The sequence below is a fragment of the Pleurodeles waltl genome, chromosome 4_1 (assembly GCF_031143425.1).
Source record: "Pleurodeles waltl isolate 20211129_DDA chromosome 4_1, aPleWal1.hap1.20221129, whole genome shotgun sequence".
NCBI classification, from domain to species: domain Eukaryota; kingdom Metazoa; phylum Chordata; class Amphibia; order Caudata; family Salamandridae; genus Pleurodeles; species Pleurodeles waltl.
In genome coordinates, this window is record NC_090442.1 from 200,296,227 (window position 1) to 200,318,610 (window position 22,384).

At 46.0% G+C, this 22,384-nt stretch overlaps 1 protein-coding gene across 1 annotated transcript in view; it reads right to left on the minus strand.

The window, feature by feature from the left end:
- B4GALNT3 (beta-1,4-N-acetyl-galactosaminyltransferase 3) overlaps window positions 1–22,384 on the minus strand; it is a 501,487-nt gene that overhangs the window by 23,343 nt on the left and 455,760 nt on the right. Inside the window, exons 16-18 of the mRNA XM_069228126.1 lie at window positions 15,468–15,621; window positions 13,943–14,015; window positions 844–997 (exon numbers count right to left, since the gene is read on the minus strand). Of these exons, the coding sequence (XP_069084227.1) occupies window positions 844–997; window positions 13,943–14,015; window positions 15,468–15,621 (381 nt within the window). The remainder of the gene's footprint in view (window positions 1–843; window positions 998–13,942; window positions 14,016–15,467; window positions 15,622–22,384) is intronic.

Here is a 22,384-nt window from a genome sequence, read left to right on the forward strand (position 1 = left end):
ACTTTCCCGCTGGGCCGGCGGGCGATCTCCAAAAGATCGCCCGCCGGCCCAGCGGGAAAGCCCCTGCAAAGAGGAAGCCGGCTCTGAATGGAGCCGGCGGATTTGCAGGGGTGCGACGGGTGCAGTGGCACCCGTCGCGATTTTCACTGTCTGCTAAGCAGACAGTGAAAATCTTTGTGGGGCCCTGTTAGGGGGCCCCTGCACTGCCCATGCCAGTGGCATGGGCAGTGCAGGGGCCCCCAGGGGCCCCACGACACCCGTTCCCGCCAGCCTCTTCCTGGCGGTGTAAACCGCCAGGAAGAGGCTGGCGGGAAGGGGGTCGGAATCCCCATGGCAGCGCTGCAAGCAGCGCCGCCATGGAGGATTCCCTGGGCCAGGGGAAAACCGGCGGGAAACCGCTGGTTCCCCTTTTCTGACCGTGGCTTTACCGCTGCGGTCAGAATGGCCCGGGAGGCACCGCCAGCCTGTTGGCGGTGCTTCCTCTGCCCAAACCGCCAGGTCAGAATGAGGGCCATAGTATCCGAAATGCACTGGGAATACTAATGATCAGAATTAAAAGGTTCATGTTTGTGGGAAAGCCATAGATTGCATTTGAATAACTAAAGATGACTGAATGATTCTGTTGACGCTTTGGCTACATTAAAACTGTGTGTCCTCTTAAGTCCAAAGACAAGTGGCTTACATAGTCACGCACTTGTTGAAATACAACCTCAAAAGCACGCCAAATGGGATGACCGACAGAACTACAGGTTTAGTAAGGAGTGCATGGACTGAACTGTATACATTTCCATACCAATGGTCCAGCCCTCAATACACCTCTAACGTGAATCTTTTCCAGTATACCTTCTGGCTCCTGAGGAGAGGCTCCACAATGCAGGCGCATGACCATGGGAGCAAAAGCCATCTTCCCTTCCACGCAGTGTTTACGGATTGAGTCAATGATCCCGGCTGGAAAATGGATATGGAGGTCACACAGGAATATTATGCTGTGAGGGTTCTAAAATCAAAAGTTATACATATTAATGAATACTTTGATTTCTCCTTCACTATATCAGTGCAAATACACTACATTAAATGTACATAAAAGTGTCTGAACCCAAAGAAATTATTGTTTATTAACCACATGTACACTGCAGCATCTTAATGCTGCCAACATAAAGAAAGCATAATTAAAACATTTTTTAAAAAGATCTGAATGAGAAGACACTATGAAACAAAAGGAAATCCCTTCGGCCTCCAAAGGAGGAAGAAGCCCCAACAGCTTAATCTCTGCACAAAGTTAACCTCTCAGAAGTGTTTTGAAATTGGAAAACTGGAGATATCACAGTGCTCCACGGAATGATCATTCCAGAGCACGGGGACTAAGATCCAGAATGATCTCTCACCAGCTATCACTGCTTTAATCTGGGAGATAGTAAAAAGAGGACACACATTAAATTCTGAAGGCTTGACTTTGCAAAAGGGGGTCACCATGCTTGATAAAAAAGGCCACTGGACAGTTGCGTACTAGGCTCTGTGAATCAGACAATAAATCTTCAGAAGGATTCTGTTTATTATGAACATCCAGTTCAGGGCTTGCCTCGAATGAGAGATAACGCTGAACGTACCCATCCCCATCATCACCCTAGTCGCCATATTTTGAAAGCTGTAGAGCCATCAGGTGAACCATGGTAAATAGGGTTGCAATAGTCCAGGTGGAAAGGACACACGTACCACCCATATAGCCAAACTTTTCTTGAGGCGTGGAACGTAAACTACACATTCTGGATTTAGAGTAAGAAGGGCTGCAGTCACTGGGACTATAGGTGCACCCAACTGTTAGGCCAAAGCTCAGCAGCCAACAGCTAAGAATCTCATCCTATGACTGGCACCTCTGTCTTGTCTCCATTAAGCTTTAAAAAGATTACAAAACACTCACTGTTCAATGCCTGATAAGTAATCTTTCACCCATACGGTAGAAATGGAGGAGGGCTGGTTAAATATGACAAATACAACTTTATCACCCAGGAGTGAATCTGCTCTACTGGCTGCAAGCAAAACAAATATTTTCTTCTGGCATCAGTAACCCCATGGCAGGGGTAGTATTCCCATATATTATGAAATGTACCCTGAGGGTTATAAAATCCATTGGCTTACTGGATCACTCATACACTATTGACAAAGACTTGGATAGGAGGTGGAGCGATGGGAAGATACTCAGAATATCTGCAGAAACTGGCTCCCCTGAAATATATACTCAGTGTGCAATCACGATTCAAGCTCAACAACATGATCCCTCAGACCAGGTTCAATTGTAAGAAGCAGAGGTGGAAACTATCAGAGTATGATGCCAATGCCTTTTGCCCACATGAAGCCAGCAATGTAGGAATCAACCAAGCCTAAAGTCATTTAAAAGAACATATAAACCAGTATGAAGGCTCTAACTTCGTACCAAGATTTTTTTAGGACCACCTCTGCAAGAAAAAACAATTGTACCACAATAATCGGTTGCAGCTCTCCAGGACTGAAGAACTGAGCTAAGAACCTTAGTTGGCTAAATGTGTCCTATCCACTGAATTGCTCCATATAACAGCGGTTTCTACATTCTAGGACTCCTGGCTTCTGAAAAGTGGTTTCATGACAACAAAGCTTTGACTTTGGAGTCTAAATGACAAAATAATATTGACAATAGAATTATTTCCTGAGTGCAAGCTTATGCTACTATTATGAGTGGTAAAAGGATTAGTTTCTTACTTGCAATCATAATTCTCCATCATGGGCATATGTATTGAACTCAGAAACAAAGAATGCCTCTACCTACGTGAGGGACTTCAAAGCAACTTTAACAGGGAAAAGTCCTTCCAAAATTACTTGGTTTGACCAACACCTACATGAAACTCAACATTTCTTAAACTACAAATCAAATTGAAATTGAATCTAAAACTGACAGTAAAATATTAATATTAAAAAACCCTTAATTAATTTTTAAAAAGCAAAGAAAGTCGGAAATATGGATGGATATGTAACACTCTCCGATGGAAATTTTGACTCTTACTTTAAGATCAATTAAATCTCTGTATGTAATGAAGTGACAGCTAGGCCAAACAGGATAGTCAGAAAAAACTTCTTAATAACTGATGGCATGGGTTAGTTCATTTATGAACTCGATGAAGCTACCAATCAATGGAGATTTTCAAATATATTTTAACAGTGACATTTAAAATGAACATCTGCTAGAAAGCCTTTCAACAGTTTCCATCCAGTTTAATCTTAAGTAGAGAGTTACATCCAACAATACAGAAACACAATATCATACAGTCGGTAAATGGCCTGTGCATGCTTGATGGTGGGTGAGAAATCTACCATTAAGGGAACTCTTGCATCCATCCACCAAGACCTCAAACCACCTTCCGCAACCTCATCACCGTTTTTATCGCACCCTTGCCATTGTCCCAAAAGACTACATGTTCCTGGGTGACCTCAACGACATAACCAAGCCTAACTCCACCAACCTCGTCGACAGCCTGAACAACACTGGCCTCACCCAACTCGTACACGTTCCAACGCACTTCGCAGGACACATGCTAGACCCCATATTCACTTCCAGGGACAGCATCAAATGCAGCCACACCACCAAACTCACATGGACTGACCACTCAATTGCTCACTTCATCAACGCAATCCAATGTCACTTGTCGCAGCTGGAGCAAGGCCTCAGAGACTGAATGGTCCAACACCCTCAACCTCAACCTGCCCAAAAACCACAACAATGTGCAGCAGGATGTCCGAAGCTTCAACATCTGGGCTACTGACTGCACTGACATCATCACCCCCATCAAGAAAAAGAAACATGGAAGATCCACCAAGCAAGGTTACTGGTACACGAGGACCTCAGGACAGACATACGCCACTGTAAGCAAGTTGAGCGAAGGTGGTGCATCAACAGAGACCCAGTCAACAGAACCACCTACAAATCAGCACTCAACCTATACCACCGCCAACTACGTGAGACAAAAAACAACTGCCATCGCGCATTGAAGCTAACCCCAACAACAGTCAAGGAACTTACCAACCCTGCATCTTCGACAAACAACATCTCTCCCTCTTAGGACATATGCAATAGCCTCACAGATGTCTTCCATGACAAAATAGCAGAAATTTACAGAAAATAGAAATGCCAACTGAAGCTGAAGACCTTTTCAATGGCCATACTTCCACACACACACCATCCCAGGGCTAACCTCTTGGAACCACCTCACCACTCAGGACACCATTACGAAATCCGTCCACTCGGGGACCCCTTCGATCCATGTCCATACCATATCTTCAATTTAGGTGCATCCACGGTTGGTCCCAACCTTTCCACCCTACTCAACACCTCACTGGATTCTGCCACCATCCCAGAAGACTGGAAACACACAGAAATCAAAACCCTGCTGAAGAAACCTTCAGTGGACCTCAACGAACTCAGCAAATACAGACCCATCTCCCTGCTAACTATCAACCAACAATTTACCATCTACATGGAACACAATCACCGCCTGGATGACTTCCAATCCAGATTCTGCAGCAACCACAGCATGGAGACAGCCCTGATCACAGTCACAGACGATGTCAGGGCCCTCCTTGACAAATGAGAGGCAGCTGCCCTTATCCTCCTCGATCTCTTAGCAGCCTTCGAAACCATCTCCCACCACAAACTCATCACCAGACTTCATGACATAGGCATCCAAGAAGCCGCCCTGAAATGGATCACCTCCATCCTCACCAACAGAACACAACAAGTCCACCTTCCACCCTTCACCTCTGAACCCAAACCACTCATCTGCGGAGTCCCTCAAGGATCATCACTCAGCCCCACCCTCTTCAACATCTACATGTCCCCCCCTTGCCAACACTGTCAGATCCCCCAGACTCAACATTATATCCTTTGCTGAGGACACACAACTCATCCTCTTCCTATCTCTAAAATCCACCAGAACCAACTTCTACCAATGCATGGCCAGCGTCACCAATTGAATAAGGAATAACTTCCTCAAGATCAATACAGACAAGATGGAAGTCTGGATCTTCGGCAGCAACGGCTCCCCCTGGGATGCCTCCTGATGGCACACAGAACTGGGATGACATCAAACTCCAGCTGAGCATGCCAGGAATCTCAGTATCATCCTGGACAGCAAACTCACCATGAGAATCCAAGTTAACGGCGTGTTATCCTCCTGCTTTTCCATCCTGTGCATGTTACATATGATTTTTAAGTGGTTTCCCCAAAAAGTGAGATGCACAATCACCCAAGCCCGTGTCTCTAGTCGACTGGACTGCAGAAACACCCTCTCCATGGTAATCAAGGCCTATCTAGTTAAAAGATTATAGACTATCCACAACACTGCAGCAATACTCATACTCATACTCATACTCTCCCTTGTGGCACCTACATCATCCCACATCTCAAAAAACTCCACAGGCTCCCTATTCAGAAGACATGCCAGTTTGAGCTCCTCACACATGTATTCAAGGCCCTGCATGGTTCCAGAACCCCCTACATAAAGCACCGCCTGAGATTTCACAAACCCTGCAGACACCTCCAGTCCACCCCCCTCGCACTTGCCCATACCCTCATATACAACAGAACAGGAAGACTCTCTTTCTCCTACCTCGCAGCCAAAGTTTGGAACAGCCTTCTCCTGCACCTCAGAACCTCCCGTACTCTACAGGAGTTCCGTAGGATGCTGAAAACCTGGCTATTCGACAGAGACCCAGCACCATGCCAGCACCTGAATACCCGTGCTCTACAAGTCGACTGATTGATTGATTAACAAAGTATTCTATATTAAGTGGGTGCTCCAGGGAAAAGCTTCCTGGTCTCGTGCACAGATCACACAGGAGTGATGGGAGTAAAACAACTGATGAGGCAGTACATGACGATAGTGTTAGACCTGGCAGCTTTTTGACAGGTCTCCCCTGTCTTTTTGCCTTCTTACCTCCTGTTGTTATGGTATACTGGACTCTGTTTTTGCTGGTTTATTGTCTCCGCGCACTTTACCACTGCTAATCAGTGCTAAAGTGCAAGTGCTCCCCATATAAATTGTACTGTTGATTGATTTATCCATGATTGGCATATTTGATTTACCGGTAAGTCCCTAGTAAAGGGCACTAGAGGTGCCCAGGGCCTGTAAATCAAATGCTACTAGTGGGCCTGTGCACTGATTGTGCCACCCACATAAGTAGCCCTGTAAACATGTCTCAGACCTGCCACTGCAGTGTCTGTGTGTGCAGTCTTGCACTGCCAAATTGACCTGGCAAGTGTACCCACTTGCCAGGCCCCAACTTTCCCTTTTACTACATGTAAGACACACCTAAGGTAGGCCCTATGTAGCCCCAAGGGCAGGGTGCAGTGTATGTTAAAGGAGGGACATGTATGGTGTGTTTTACATGTCCTAACAGTGAAATACTGCAAAATTCAGTTTTCACTGTTGCAAGGCCTATCTCTCTCATAGGTTATCATGAGGGCTGCTTTTAATTATCCTTAAAGTGTAGTTTCCCTTTGAGAGCAGATACAGATATGGAGTTTGGGGTCTCTGAACTCACAATTTAAAAATACTTCTTTGGTAAAGTTGTTTTTCAAATTGTTTGTTTGAAAATGCCCCTTTTAGAAAGTGGGCATTTTCTTGCTTAAACCATTCTATGCCTCTGCCTGCTTGTGTATTCCACGTCTGGTCAGACTGACATTTGGGCTGCTGTGAATTCCCTCTAGACAGTGACACAAAGGGAGCTGGGGTGTAGCCTGCATATCCTGATGGGCCATCTGGGCTAGAGTGGAAGGATGAGTGGTCACTTACACCTGAAAGGGCTGTGCCTGCCCTCATACAATGCAGTCTCCAACCCCCTGGAGTGTGTCAGGAGCCAGGCCTGGGCAAGGCAAGATCTTGTGAAAAAACAGGCTTTCCTTTGAAATATGCCTACTTCAAAGGCAGAAAGGGGTATAAGTAGTGGACCCAAAACCCCAGACTTTTAGAATCTTTCTGGATCAAGAGGAACCTCTGCCAAGAAGCAGAGCTGGAGGAGGAGTACTGTCCCTTTGCTGTGTTTGCCTTGCTTGGTTGGCTTGCAGTTGCTGCTTCTGCCTGAAAAGAGAGGAAAGGGTGAACTTCCCTGTGTATCCTGGTTGAGAAAGTTCTCCAAGGGCTGGGAGTAGAGCTTGTGTCCTGTTGGAATTCCCAGGGATATCAAAGACTTCAGTTTCATCTGCCTACAGCACTGGGAGATGTGTGTTTTGTGCTGTTCAAGAAGAAAAACCACTGTGACAGTGCCAATGACACTGCTGGCCTGCACCGTCACCTGTTGACGCCGCACGGAGCCGCACCACCCGCTCTGCACTGCAACCCTGGTCTCACCGACACCACCATCTGACGCCGCCACCGAGCCACTGCTTGCACCGTGCCCTGTGGACCCCGCACTCCCGCATTGCCTTGCTAACACCGCAGCCTGGGCATCCACAACGACGCCACTCCTGCTGACACCGGCGCCACTTCCTGCACTGTAAACACCACTCGTGAGGTACATAAAGCACTGTTCTGTCCCGCACCACACCCTCAGTCCACTGATGCCAGCACCATTGACTCCAGTGCTGTCACCAAGCGTCCCTGCCTGCACTGCGACCCGTGGACACCGCACGGAGCCTGTCCCACGCCTCCCTGCCGACTTGGGCCTAGCGACAACAGCGATTCAGCAACAACGACACCGCTGCCTGCACCCTGATCTGGTGACACCGCATGTTGCACCGCCCCACTTCACAGCACAGCCCTGGTCTCACCGACACCGCTGGATGCGATCACTGAGTCGCTGCCTGCACCGTGACCTGTGGGCACCTCACGTCGCATTGTCCCGCTTCGCACTGCAGCCCGACGCCATCCACGCCAGCGCTTCTGACTTCATCAGCCCGGAGTTAGACCTGCAATGCGTGTACCTTCAAGGGTCCAATGACCCCCGCACCGACCTCTGGAACCGACGTCTGTGACGCCAGGGACACTGCTCTCCAGATCTCATCCCGAGGATCACAACACCCTGCATTTCCAAGGTCCTATTTGCAGGTCTTCCCAACACTGTAGCTGGCCCGCGACGCCACGGCCGGCCTGAACTGTTGGTTTTATTGATCATGACTCTGTGATAGCCCCATGTGGAGCTATCAACTTCAAGGAACTGTATTGTTAAGTACTTCTTGTTAAATTCATATCTTAATTAATGTATGTTGGATTTTTCTCGTTTGGTCCTGTTTTACACAGTTAATTTTGGCTATTTTTCTAAAACTGGCGTGGTGTCCTTTTGTAGTGTTTTCACTGTATTACTGTATGATATGTGCAAATGCTTTACACATTGCTTCTGAGATAAGCCTGACTGCTCGTGCCAAGGTGCCAAGCTAAGATCCTCATCCACGCACACAAATCCCTCCACAACACCGGCCCAACCTACCTCAATGAAAGAGTAAACTTCCACACTCCCACACGCAACCTCCGATCAGCCAACCTCGCCCTAGCCACAGTCCCCCACATCCAGCACACCACCACAGGAGGCAGGTCTTTCTCCTACCTCGCCCCCAAAACCTGGAACTCCCTCCCCACCAACCTTCGCAAAACCAAAGACCTACTGGTCTTCAGAAAGAACCTCAAGACTTGGCTGTTCGACCAGTGACCCTCCCTGCCCCCCCCTCAGTATTCCCCCCCCCCCAGCACCTTGAGACCCTCACGGGTGAGTAGCGCGCTCTACAAATTTCTTTGATTGATTGATTGAAGCTACCAAGGGGGTGCGCAGGGGTTATTGCAGCTGGGTATCTTCCTTATCCTGACTAAAGTGAGGATCTCTACTTGAACAGGGTGCAAACCGACTACCAACTAGAGACCTCATTTCTAACAGATAAGATGCAGGAAGTAGAGAGATCGCTGGCACAATGTGTCACTCAAAGCCTACCCTGTAAAACCGTGGATGGAACACTATTCTGTGGACTAATACCAAAGGGCTTTGGGGGAATAGGGCACACAAAATGGGTGCAAATGCCATATATACTGCTGTAATAAAAGCCCATGACTACAATCTAGCCTTACTGCTGGCCCTGACCTCATGTGAAATTCAGTTTTCGTCTCTGCCCTGACCTCTGCCTTGAAGTTTTCTTACCGTTTACGGCCATCAATCATTTTTTTTAATCTGGACTTGTACTTTGAAGCTGATATGAACCTTATCACGCTTATTGCCTGTCTAACCCACATGGCATCTGTAGGCTGCAAAGGCTATGGAAATATTGCTGTCTGGAAGACTGCCATATTCCAATGCATTTGCCTTGCAGGGCAATTTATATTGGCAACTTCTCAAGCATTTCACAATTTTGTTTAGCACTGACTGGATCAATGTTGGCACCAGGGTTTGGTGCCAAGTTGTAAAATAACACCCAGATTATACACATTTAAACAAATATGATTTAAACTAGGAAACAAAAATCGCAGGGCACGCACGGTGCAATGGTCTCACGCTGATCAAGGAAGTCACTGCTATGCCAAGCCATTTTTCCCCAGTGGGGGGACCCAATGTGCAGAATATCGACCAACCAACTTCTACAAACATCGTCCAACATTGGCAATGAAAAGATGAGATTACGGGGCTCCGCATATGCCAAGGAATAGGTTTATGCAATTATGCTGAATGTATGTATATTTACATAGAGCTTTGCACTGCTGATAGGATGCTGAAGTGCTATCAGTGGACGGAGTGCATGCTCCTCCTCAGGATGCTCAGTTGGGTGGCACGGGATAAAACTCCGGTGTTATGTATGATGACTTGAGAGGTCCTCTTATTGCGTTGCATGTAGTTGTGCTTGGGCTTGTAGTGCTTCTGTAGGAGTCACAAGTTTTATCAACTCAAGTGTGTTTTTGTAATCTTGTGGTTCTGCAGGTCTCACAGTGACTCTTTAGTAAGACTGAAATGACAGCGGTGAAAGATACTCTTCTGAACTGATGGATGTAAGTGTTCAAGCAACACAAAAGAGACAGTGCTTTCTTATCAGGGACATGTAAGATGTTCTGCAATGTTTCCATCATTGGAAGAATATCTACATCCTATATTTTCTTCATGATGCTGAATATCTTCTCAAATCAAAGCTTGCTCACTCGTCCGAAGTATGAAATGACAAATGGGTAAGTTTTACTTCTGAAATGGGCAAGTTTCACTACTGAAATGGGTAAGTTTTACTTCTGAGACTGTGGTAGTCTGTGCACAATCTGTTTTCGTGGATCAGCTGGTAAGGAGCAAGTTATGTATGTTCGGAATAACTCAACCTTAAAGACATGTGAATGTAAAAGAGCTACTTCAGATTACAACAAACTAGTCAAAATGTGCTATGTTGTTCAGCAAGGACATTTAGATATCTGGCAATCTTGGTAAAATGTCCAGAGAGCCAAAACACAAATCTGACATTTCAGTACAAATGTTTTTATATATCTACAGATATATTTATATGTTCTACAGGTTACATTTTTCTCTGATTGACAGACATCTCAAAAGACCGTAAAAAGGAATTAGGACAGAGGACAGTCGTCCATTGCCAAACATGTCAAATTGAAGTTGTTGGGAACACGGCCTGGTCCACCTTTAGTGTAAAAGGCTACATCCTTGCAGGTAGACCAAGCTTCCACCTGACTCAGATGCCTGAACTAACACGGTGTTTCTCGACAGAAACCATCACTGAGTACATAAATAAATTCCTTGGAAATGTCAACCTTGTTTATGCACTGAATCGTATGTTTTCAGGTAAGGTTGTTCATAGTTCTACTTCATGGAATCTACTTTTAGATAGCTTGAGGTTATTAAAAATGGTTTTCAGTTCTTTCTTGAAGTGAATTAGGTCTGTTTATTGCTACTGTTCGAATACTTGTTTCAGACGCATAAGACACTTCCGGAGAAAGACTTATGGAAATGTTTGCTGGTCAATGCATTTCAGAGGTTAAAGGGCGCCCTTTTCCTGTTGCACAGCCTGCATGTCAGCTGCCAGAAATGTTGAGGCATTGTAGCAAAGTAGCTGAAAGAAAAGTGATATATAATCTTGCCGGTCAAACAAGCTATCTTGAAGTGGGGGAAAGCATGTGACACAGAACAAGGTCAGCCTTAAGAGGGCCTGAGATTAGGTGCCATGGTACATGCACATGCTATACAGAAGCACACTGCCACAGTCCTGCCTGAAGGACTGGACACAAGTTGTTCAAGGAATTTAGTTTTAAGTGTTCTGTATGAAAGGAGGATTCGGAAACCTGCTTCTTTCCACTTTTTTAAAATGTACATGTTGGGGTGGAAACCCAGAGAATTTCCAGTTGTGTCTCGTGCTAGGGTGATCCAGTTTACTGCTAGTGAACATGCTATTCCATACTTACCACACATGTAACTATGGCACTAAACTTACTTCTACAGTCTAGTTCTCAAAGGCAAATACCAGTTTCGACAGCAATGTCTTTCCATCAGCCAACCTGATCCAACAAAATCTCTCTGCTGCATTCAATACTGCACACCGAACAGCACTAGTTCGACAGCAATGTCTTTCCATCAATACTGCACACCGAGCAGCACTACTGACCAGACTGCAAAAGGAGATAAACCAAGGAAAGGTCTGGACTGGATTTCCTCCTTCCTCTCCAAACAGCACCATATAATCTCCCTTCCACTGGACACCTCTGAACCACACTGCCTGGAGTCTACTTTAGCCCTTTGCCTGCCTTGATTCAGTCCTTTTGTCTCTACTGTTTCAACTATGCAGATAACACACAAGCCATCCTCATGTTCAAGGACATGAATGATGCCACAGCATCCAGGCTGGCACCACGTTTGGTCACTGTCAAAGCCTGGACGACGTTCAGCCATCCTAAACTGTTCTGTAGCCACTCTTTGCGGGATTACACCCGGTTATATTCCCCTTACAGGTAGAGGTGTGGGTATGGTCGGAGCTCTGCAAACAATGAGGAAAGTGACAGGCCTTTCATGCACATGCTGTATCACTGTGAACACCGGAAAATGTATCTGGAGGGCAACAGGCTTGGCATAAAAATCTTGCAGGGAATGATAGGGACGCCCCAAATCAGTACACACACAATCGAAAGTTATAAACATTGGGATTTATTATACTCTAACCTACTGAACAATATGTGAATTAGGAACACTGTAATATCACAGATACTAGCAGAAGGGAAATAACACTGAAAAGAATAAAAACACCCAACCTTGTATATCAGACGTTAGTAAAAGTCCTATCTGGCTTCTGTGCCACATCTACTGAGCTATGTGAAATCTGGCGCATACCATTCTGCGGCCCATGTGATGAGCTTGAGTTTATCTGTGGGAGTTTTTGGACAGATTCAGCTCCAAGGCATGTAGATAGCTGCAAGAGACCAGGTTATCCAGCCTTTTCTGTCTGGAAATCGTGGTTGCCTAGAGAATATGGCGTGCAACCAGGTACTAGGTGAGGGTGCTTGGCCATCTATTGCTGGACAGTAGCACTTAGACAGTAACCTGTTCCTCGGCCGGGCGGTATGGCAACAATTATTGTGGAGAGAGTTTAGAGGCCCGTAGTGAACAGCTCACTGATTTTAGGGAAATCACTAGTTAGGAGAACAGTTCTTTGTTAGGAAGCTACATATTGTATAGCAATATGCACTCAACCAAATGTATACCAGTAGCCCCCAATGTCTTGCATCTTAAGAGGAAGCAGAGGCCATTAGTAGGTTACTATACCCTACTAAAGGGGTTCTTGTGTACCATACAGCAAAGACGTAATTTGGTATGTCTTAGCTCATAATGGATATTAATGGAGAAAATAGAAAAGAAACCCATCCCAAAGGCAAAATCATGCAACAACTCAATCCAGACAAAATTTAAGTGCTCAGATGTGGAAATTAGCCACACACACAGATCCCAGCCTGGCCTTCAGGCTAAGGAGAAGGACACCCATCAGTGAACTTTGCCAAAAGCCTAGGAATCAATCAATATGCAGGTGTTACACTGGGATCCACAAAAAACACAGTTGTGAGATCTTCAACCAATATGCTTAGAATATTAAAATCAATATTCCCTTAACTAAGCTTTTCCACACAGTTCCAGCCAAAGTCGCACTTGTACTCTCTCGCCTTACGTAAAAGGCCTATACATAGGAGCCCTAATATTCCTCTTAAATTATTATAGGTGCTAAACTTAATATTCATGCTAATTCTCAACGTGAAGCCCCGGGATCACATTACAGTTGATCTCATGCAACTGGCTGGCTTCCAGTGCATCTAACCAGACTGCATTCAATGTACTGTACATAACACATGGAATAGGCCCAATATTTCTTCAATAAATTCAGACATAACTGTCACAAATAAATCCTCTGATCCACACATTCCTTTAGGTTTTGTTTCTACTTCTTAATGAAACCCAACTCAGAGGCCACTCATCCTCAGTCCAAGATAGCCAACTGTGGACCTCTCTCGCCATCCACCCTCCAGCTGAAACTACAAAAACACCCTGCTTTCTGTCATCCTGAAAAAATGTTACACGCCAGGATTTCCGGCCCTTCAGTAATCTTCAGCCTACCCAACACTTATCTACCAATTATGATACTACTGAAACACAACAGAAATGACAAGACAGTACACAGCTCATGTGAGGATGCCCGAATCAATGTATTGCTGCATAAAGGTGCATGGCGTGCAATCTATAATTTCTCACACATCCAAAAACATGAACAAGCATAACAGCCAGCAACGCCTGCCATGGCATGACCAAGCCACATCCCTCAATCAACTAATCACACATATGTAGTACTACAACCACACATCTCTCCCACCACATCATACAGGTAAACCTTAATTTGGTCCATACTGGTTGCCACAGTTCCATACAGATTACTTGACATTAAGCCTTTTTTCAGCAAATCGATTCTTCACATGCTCACCTTTATCAGGTTTATCCCAGCCTGCAGACCAGCAGATCGTTCAAAATTTCCTTCCAACTTCACATACTGGTAGCTGCAATTGAAGACAAAACATCAATATTATACTTAGCCAATCAATTGGTACATATAACAATTCACCATTACTTTTCTTTTTAACATTGTATTTATTGAACATGACTTAATTTCTGAATTCTTAGATCTCCTCCCCTCCCTATTCTACACACCCACACCACCTTGAGTGACTTCAACCTCCCACACAACCCAAGCTCAAGAAAACAAAAGACTTGCTCCTCAGCCTTATTGACAACCTAACATGGTACAACACGTCACCCAACCAATATGTTACAAAGGCCAAATCCTCAATCAGTTTTTTTTTTCAACATTGCCAACAATCCAATGCAACCACCAATACTCCTGGACTGACCACCTCACTAACCCTATCTCCCTGCTCAGCATACTACCAACAGGTCTCATCTCTTGACCTGCCAACTCCACGCTGGATGCCAACCAGCATGGAGTTGCATCCAATTCTAAACAACTTCAACACTTTTTGGAAAACTATGGGAACATCCACACTGCAATGAAAATACGAAAGTACAAGTCAAAAGTTTCAATGCCCTGGTACACTAAAGACACTACTGACATTAAAAGCTCCACCTACAGACAGTAAAGAGAATGGAAGGAAAACAGAAATTCTGATGAGGTCATATTGAAGTTTCTCCACTCAACACACAGATAGCTCATCACATCAGCCAAAGCAAGTACTGTACCAATACCGTCAATGAAGCCACCAACAGAAGCGGAACACTATTCAAGACACTCAAACACTGCTTGGACCACCTTTCCCACACGCCATAGACAAATGCAATGCTATCAACCTCTTGGTCACTGAAAATAAATAAGATCCAATAGCACATTGACAATGCCAAGTCTGATTCTCCTCTTCCACTCACCTATTCTTCTTGTAGAATTCCACAATAGTTATCTTACACATCCCTTTGAGTTGGTTCTCTCCCTGTCACATGCCATGTGACAGAAATCTGGCAATGTGTAAAGATTAAAAGTGCATTAGCTCATCTGTGCAACAAGTGCAAAGACCAAAGGATAAAGGTGGTGACAGGCAGTCATAATATAGACAGTGGTCTCTTTGTGATAAGGCTAATAATGAAAAATAGCTCAGTCCTCAAAATTGAGGGCCAGTGCCCACAAAGTGCAACCCCGGCACACATTAATAACTGATTAGTCTGGGACAGGAAGCTGGCTTAAGGCTGAGGTTTTCTGCATGATTATGCTTAACTGCTCCTGTGCTCTTTTGGTGCCACCATGGTTATGTGTGTTTTCACATATCAGGCATGACAGCTGATTTAAAGGCTATATATAAAAGTATAGATTACAACAAAAATGTATTTAAAAATAGCAATATAATTCATCTGAGGAAATATGTTCCAATTGGTAAGGATAATTTTAAGTATTACATTTTCTTCTTTAAACCTCTGAACTAAATCTAACTAAACTGGTAACTTACCTGGGTATTGAGGACCTTTTTAAAGCTGCCTCCACATCCATGTCCTGGCTGCTGTAATCTGTGATGATCACGTTGAAGCGCTTGTCCTCCGTGACGCGGTATAGCTCCTCCATGTCATAGATGAACTGTTGAACCCAGCGGGCCTGGTTCTTCACTGGAAGGGACAGAAGTGAGATGAAAGGTTGAAAAGCATATTAAAAGCCTTTAAAGCCCTGCAAAGGACAAGGGGTTAATAAAAAGTTGGGGATACTACAGTTTGTACGTGTTGGCTATTCGTTGGTTGTTACCCTTTCTTTAGTAACAAAGGGATAGATTGTTACATCTGACCCTGCATCCTTGCAGGCAGGTTGCTTCCTCCTCACCACTGCTCCGGTAAGTGCTGCCATTGTTTTGGGCTTGTTTGGGCTTGTCTGGGCTTGTTTGGGATTGTTTGGGCTTCTTGGCTTCTGCTCTCCCAGAAGGCCCTGCCCCCCCTCCTCCTCAGAGCTCTTCTCGCTCCTGACTCCTGCTGCCACTGCCCTCCCGCACTCCCATTGGAGGTTTCCCTCCATCCTCCCAGCTGCCACTCCCTCCCACCTCCCCTCTTATGCCGGCCAAAGGCGCACCAAAGCCAAGCCCGTCTGTGCCCGTCCATGACAAGATCGCGCCCAGTGCCAGACCCCCTGGCCAACACACCTCCCGCGCCACCGAACACCTTTACACTGCCAACGAACTCCACGCCCTTAATCCAGGACGCTCCTCCATCTGCTTCCAGTCCACACCGACGCGCACCAAAGGACCCTTCTCCTGCAAAGCCTGTAATTTCGCCTGCAACCTAACCTCCAAACTCCAAATCAAAACAGGCAACCGCCTAAGATGCATCCTACTTAACACCCGCTCTGTCCACAAACATACAATTGAACTCTGGGACCTCCTGACCACATACTCGCCCGACGTCGCATTCCTCACCGAAACCTGGATGAATTCGATTCGGAACCAGACGTAGCCATAGCCATACCAGAAAACTACAAGATCACCAGAAGAGACCAAATCAACAGACCAGGAGGAGGAATCGCCATAGTCCACAAAAACACCATAAGAGTCTCCACCAACTCCCATGACACCATCAACTCCACTTCAAAATCCACCTCAACGCCAACAACACACTCAGAGGAACACTGGGCTACAGACCCCCTGGACCCAGACTGCAGTTCTGCGACAACATCGCTGAAGCCATCAGCTCCTAAGCCCTCGCCTCCTCGGTGACCTAAACTTCCACCTAGAAAATAACAACATCAACACCACCAACCTAATCGACAACCTCGGCAACTTTGGCCTCAAGCAACTCGTCACTACACCCACCTACTCCGCAGGCCACACACTCGATCCCATCTTCTAAGCCAGCAACCACGTCTCTTTCAGCCACACCACCGAACTCAGCTGGACAGACCACCGCTGCATCCACTTCTCCTACCAGAAACCAGTCACTCACCACCACCGCACACAACCCCCTGACGTAACTGGAGCAAAATATCAATGGATCAACTGATCTCCACTCTCACCCGGGCCCCACCCCCTGGGACCCCAGACCCCAACACAGCCACCAACAACCTGCACCGCTCAAAAAAAAACCAAACACCTCCCACAGAATCAAGGTCAGCTGGTTCACCCCAGAACTACAGGAATCCAAACGGCTATGTTGCAGAATGGAAAAAACCTGGCACCTTGACCCTACCAACTCCATCCACATCGCTTTCAAGGATGCCCTACGCAAACATCACCCAACTGATCCGCACCACCAAAAGGACCCACTTCAAAAACTGCATCGGAGCCAACGCTCACAACAGTAAAGAGCTCCTCGGCATCGTCAATGAGCTCTCCACCCCCAGGACCTGCTCCAACGAACCCCTGCCATCACAGGAGTTCTGCAACTCACTGGCAACCCACTTCCGTCGAAAGATAGGAGAAATCCACAATAGCTTCAAACCCCAGACCCACCAGCTAACTACAAACACCCAAGAACCAAACGCTCCAAGCAACACCCACCTCCTCCACACCTGGACCCCCGTCAACATAGAGGACACCGCCACCACCATGGCCTCCATCCACTCCGTATCACCATCGGACCCCTGCCCACACCATATCTTCAATAAGGCAAACATCATCATCGCCCCCCACCTCTGCAAAACCATCAACAGCTCCATCGAGTCAGCCACCTCCCCAGAAAGATGGAAGCACGCAGAAATCAACGCCCTGCTGAAGAAACCAAAGGCAGACCCAGACGACCCAGACGACCCCAAGAACTACCAGCTGATCTCCCTCCTCCCCTTCCCAGCCAAGGTCATCGAAAAAATCGTAAACAGACAACTATCCCGGTTCCTGGAAGACAGCAAGGTACTCAAGACCTCCCAATCCGGATTCCACAGAAACCACAGCACCGAGACTGCACTCACTGCTGCCACAGACGACATTAGGACCATGCTCGATGAAGGAGAAACAGCAGCACTCATCCTCCTGGACCTCTCCGCAGCCTTTGACACGGTATGTCATCACACTCTCCGACCACGCCTCCACAATGCTGGAATCAGTGACAAGGCACTCGATTGGATCTCGTCATTTCTCTCAGGCAGAACCCAGAGAGTCCGCCTCCCACTGTTCCTGTCAGAAGCCTCCAGAATCATCTGTGGCGTTTCCCCAAGGATCTTCGCTCAGCCCCACGCTCTTCAACGTTTACATGGCCCCCCGCCAACATCGCACGAACCCACCACATCAACATAGTTTCCTACGCAGACGACACTCAGCTCATCCTCTCCCTCAAGTTAAACACAGACAAGACAGAAATCCTCATCTTTGGCACCAACCCCTCAACTTGGAATGACTCCTGGTGGCCCACCTCCCTAGGAATTGTGCCCTCACCCATCACCCATGCACGCAACCTAGGCTTCATCTTGGACTCCACACTCAGCATGACTCAGCAGGTCAATGCCATCTCCTCTTCCTGCTACAACACTCTCCGCATGCTCCGCAAAATCTTCAAGTGGATTCCCGTCGAAACCAGGAAAACTGTCACCCACGCCCTGGTCAGCAGCCAATTGGACTACAGAAACGCCCTATATGCATGAATAACAACCAAACTCCTAACAAAGCTGCAAAGAATCCAGAACGCATCCGTCCGCCTCATTCTGGACATCCCACGCCGCGACCACATATCCCCCCACCTCAGAGACCTTCACTGGCTACCAGTATCAAAGAGGATCACCTTCAAACTCCTCATCCACGCACACAAGGCCCTCAACGACACAGGTCCAGCCTACCTCAACGACAGACTCACCTTCCACACCCCCACCCGCAATCTTCGCTCCGCCAGCCTCGCCCTCGCCTCCATCCCCCGCATCCGCCGCACCACCGCCGGAGGAAGATCCTTCTCTCACCTAGCTGCCAAGACCTGGAACTCCCTACCGCTCCACCTTCGCCAGACCCAAGACCTCTTGACATTCAGGAAATGCCTCAAGACATGGCTTTACGACCAGTAGCTCCCCCCCCCAGCGCCTTGAGACCCTAACGGGTGATTAGTGTGCTCTATAAATCCTTGATTGATTGATTGATTGATTACATACTCCCTGCTCCAATGTCTAAGCCCAGGCGCACCCTAATACAGCTTGTCATAGCCTCTTCCCTGCTTACACATCTGCGTTCATCCCTGGTTGACTTAGTTTGCAGTCTTAACCAATGCACTCAACTTAATTGTGATGGCCAGCATTGCACCAGTGCTTAATATAAAAAAAAAGAATGCCAGGGCCCTTATCGGCGGCCACCGGAGCTTGCTCCACCTACTGACCTGCCAGTACTGCCAATGGCAGTATCTACACAACTACTAACCATCACACTGCTACAAGTGTGACAATTCATACTGTTTGAGGCCCCCAAAGCCATCAGAATGGCTTGGGCAGCAGGTATTAGTTGTTTTCAATGTATATTAAATTAATAAACAACTGTTGTTCTGCTTTTCTCACACAAGCAGCGCCACCATGTGGCAGCTGTCATAAGTGCCGGTGTTGACAATGAAGTGCGGCGCCAACCACCAGGTCAAATTAAGCACTGCATTGCACGATGTGGCCCAGACGCACTCTTGCAGCATCTGAAGCATTCCACTAATAGACGCTAAATGACTCCCTAATGTTAAACTATCATGACATGGGGGATTGTGCTACTTGGGACCAAATTGAAACCAAAATACTTTCTGACATTGTGTTTTTTAAATGATGTCCAACTCCCAGTTGTTAAAATCCTAGTTCAGTTGCCATTCTGAACTGCAACCTACCTTTGGAGCCACAGATAACAAAACTGCCAAATACAACCAGTAAGCTATAAACTGCTACTATGTGAAACAAATCACTGCAACTGCACTGTCGCAAAATTTAAACATAAATAAATAAATAACAAAAAGGTTCCATAAAGAGATGAGAGACTATTCAGGGGTTGTGACCAGTTAACCTTTGCAAAGAGCTTTCCACTGCACGCAAACCCGCATTTCCACATTTTTTGTAACTTTTGAGCTCTTTGAGGTGAAAAAAAAATGTTTTTTGTTAAAGTCTCCAGAATATGGACTATATGGCAAATGCGGCAATCCATAATCTTGCAAAAAAAGCTGCTGGCAGATAAAAGCATGATTCCAATCACCCAGATTAATGCCCACAACGGGTGTACTGTTGCTGAAAGCATCTGACCCAGCCCATAGAGAACTGGTGGAGAAACTAGAAAGCCCAACAAGGCTCACTAATACATCCAGAATTTTAGGTGCTTCTTTTTCGTGAACACCAAGACGTTTGTCTTGCCTTGTAATGTAAGGGGTAAGGCATTCCAGTGCTTTACAGCCAAATAAGTGAACACATTCCCACTACTATGGCAGCACTGTATTCTTGACATAGAAAGCAATGCCACATTGGATGATAGAAGATTACGCTAAGGTGATACAGGAGTGTTTTGCCCTGAAGATACTTCAGGTTAATACCAATTACGCCCTGGTGGGTAAGACAAAACACCTTGAAAATAGCTTGATTCATCACTGGAAGCCAATGAAGGCAGTGCAAGTGCTTAGATGTGTGGACTTTCCAAAGTACACTGAGTATAAGTCTTGCTGCTGCATTTTGGAAAATCTAAAGAAGGATCAGTATGTCCTCAGAAATGCCCAGATAGAGTGCATTCCATAGCCTAATCTGGACATTAAGAGACCTTGGATACCTGGTCTCATTACCTCACATTATGAGACCTTGGATAGCTGGTCTCATTACCTCACATTATGAGACCTTGGATAGCTGGTCTCATTACCTCATGGGGAATAATTTGGAAGATCTTCTCTGGCATCTTCAAGAGTGTGAAACAGGTGGCTGTTAGCCTGCAGACTTCTGGGACACTAACAGTTCCTGATCTACCATGACACCTATGTTTTTTACTACACAATCAAGCGCGGGGCCACCGCAAAATCAAGCGGCCACTAATCACTTGGTAAGTAATTAAACTAGTGTACAAAAGAGAGAGCTTTGATTTTATCCAAATTCAGTTGGAAGTAGATGGAATGCATCTAAGTGTGACCCCTCAGGCACTTCTGAAAGTTGGCTATAGCTTAGGGAATACACACTTTACCATCAATAGTAATGATAATTAATGCAACTTCAGCATAACAAGTAGTATTGAAACCAAAGAAGCAGAACACATTGAACAGGGGCAGCAAGTATTCATTAAAAAATGTGGAGCTTGGAGCCCAGGAACCCTGCATGCCATGTGTGGCTGGAGATGTGAAAGGAGCCAAAAACACAGACTGAGCTTTAGCCATCTAAAAGCCGCAAGCCGTTTAAGGGCTTGGTTTCATACACCAATGCCAGACATGCCCTGTAGGAGTACAGAATGGGAGGTGATGTCAAACACCACTCACAGATCTGAGAGAAATAATCTCTTCCCATGTCCAGAGTCCTTTTTAAGTTGTCCATGACTGCCACAAGGGCTGTTTCAGTACTATGATTATTCCTAAAGTCTGCCAATGCAGCATTCAGAAGGTGGGTGTACTCTATATAGTTATAGAACTGAGTATTAACTATTTTCTATGGTAGCTTTACCGGCAGGCAGAGGACGAAGAGAGATAGGCTGGAAATTAGACATTATCTTCATATTGTACAGGTGTCAAATCCTCCCTTTAGGTTTCATATCCTTGTACTGCACCGGGAATCATACAACCCAGTGGTGATGTGACGCAGCCCAAGCAACTACAGAAATTCCTCCATATTATGCAACACTAGTAACTAGCAGCACTAGTTGTCCCCATTCCCCGTCACTAGAGTTTAGGGATAACCTTCTTTTGCAAAAAAACTGCCTTAACAAAAATTTTAACAGAGTTGATTGAGGCATGTGAAGCACACTTGGACTCAGGTAACTTTGAATGTAACTAAGCATTGGCTGTAATTAACTTCCCCATTTTCCAATCCTCTCCACTAATACCACCAAAGTTCTGATAACTACCTCGCAAACTGGTAACAACATCCAACTCACTACAATTTACACTACCATCCTCCTTAGAATCATGAGGAAGCAAAGACGGTCAGCAGTGACATTACTTTTTCAGGGATAAACTCCACCTTAGATTTGTATTCCTGTAGTCTCCAATTCAATGTGGAAATGAATGCCCCCATAAGTGCCACCCCCCCTTTAGGCGCCCAAGGGTTTGTGGTTAGACCTATTCACATACTGACTGCTCCAAATGTACCACACTGTACATGCAAGCATCAACTATTACAATGCAATTCTTCCCCACACAAAAATAGTTTCAGGTTTGGAGCACAGACAATCTCTATTTTAGCTGACCCAAAGCTTTTTGCTGTTGATCTAATCAACTAATTCTGTATTTTTCCTTGTCAGCAGACAAGCCATGTTGTCAAATAATGGTC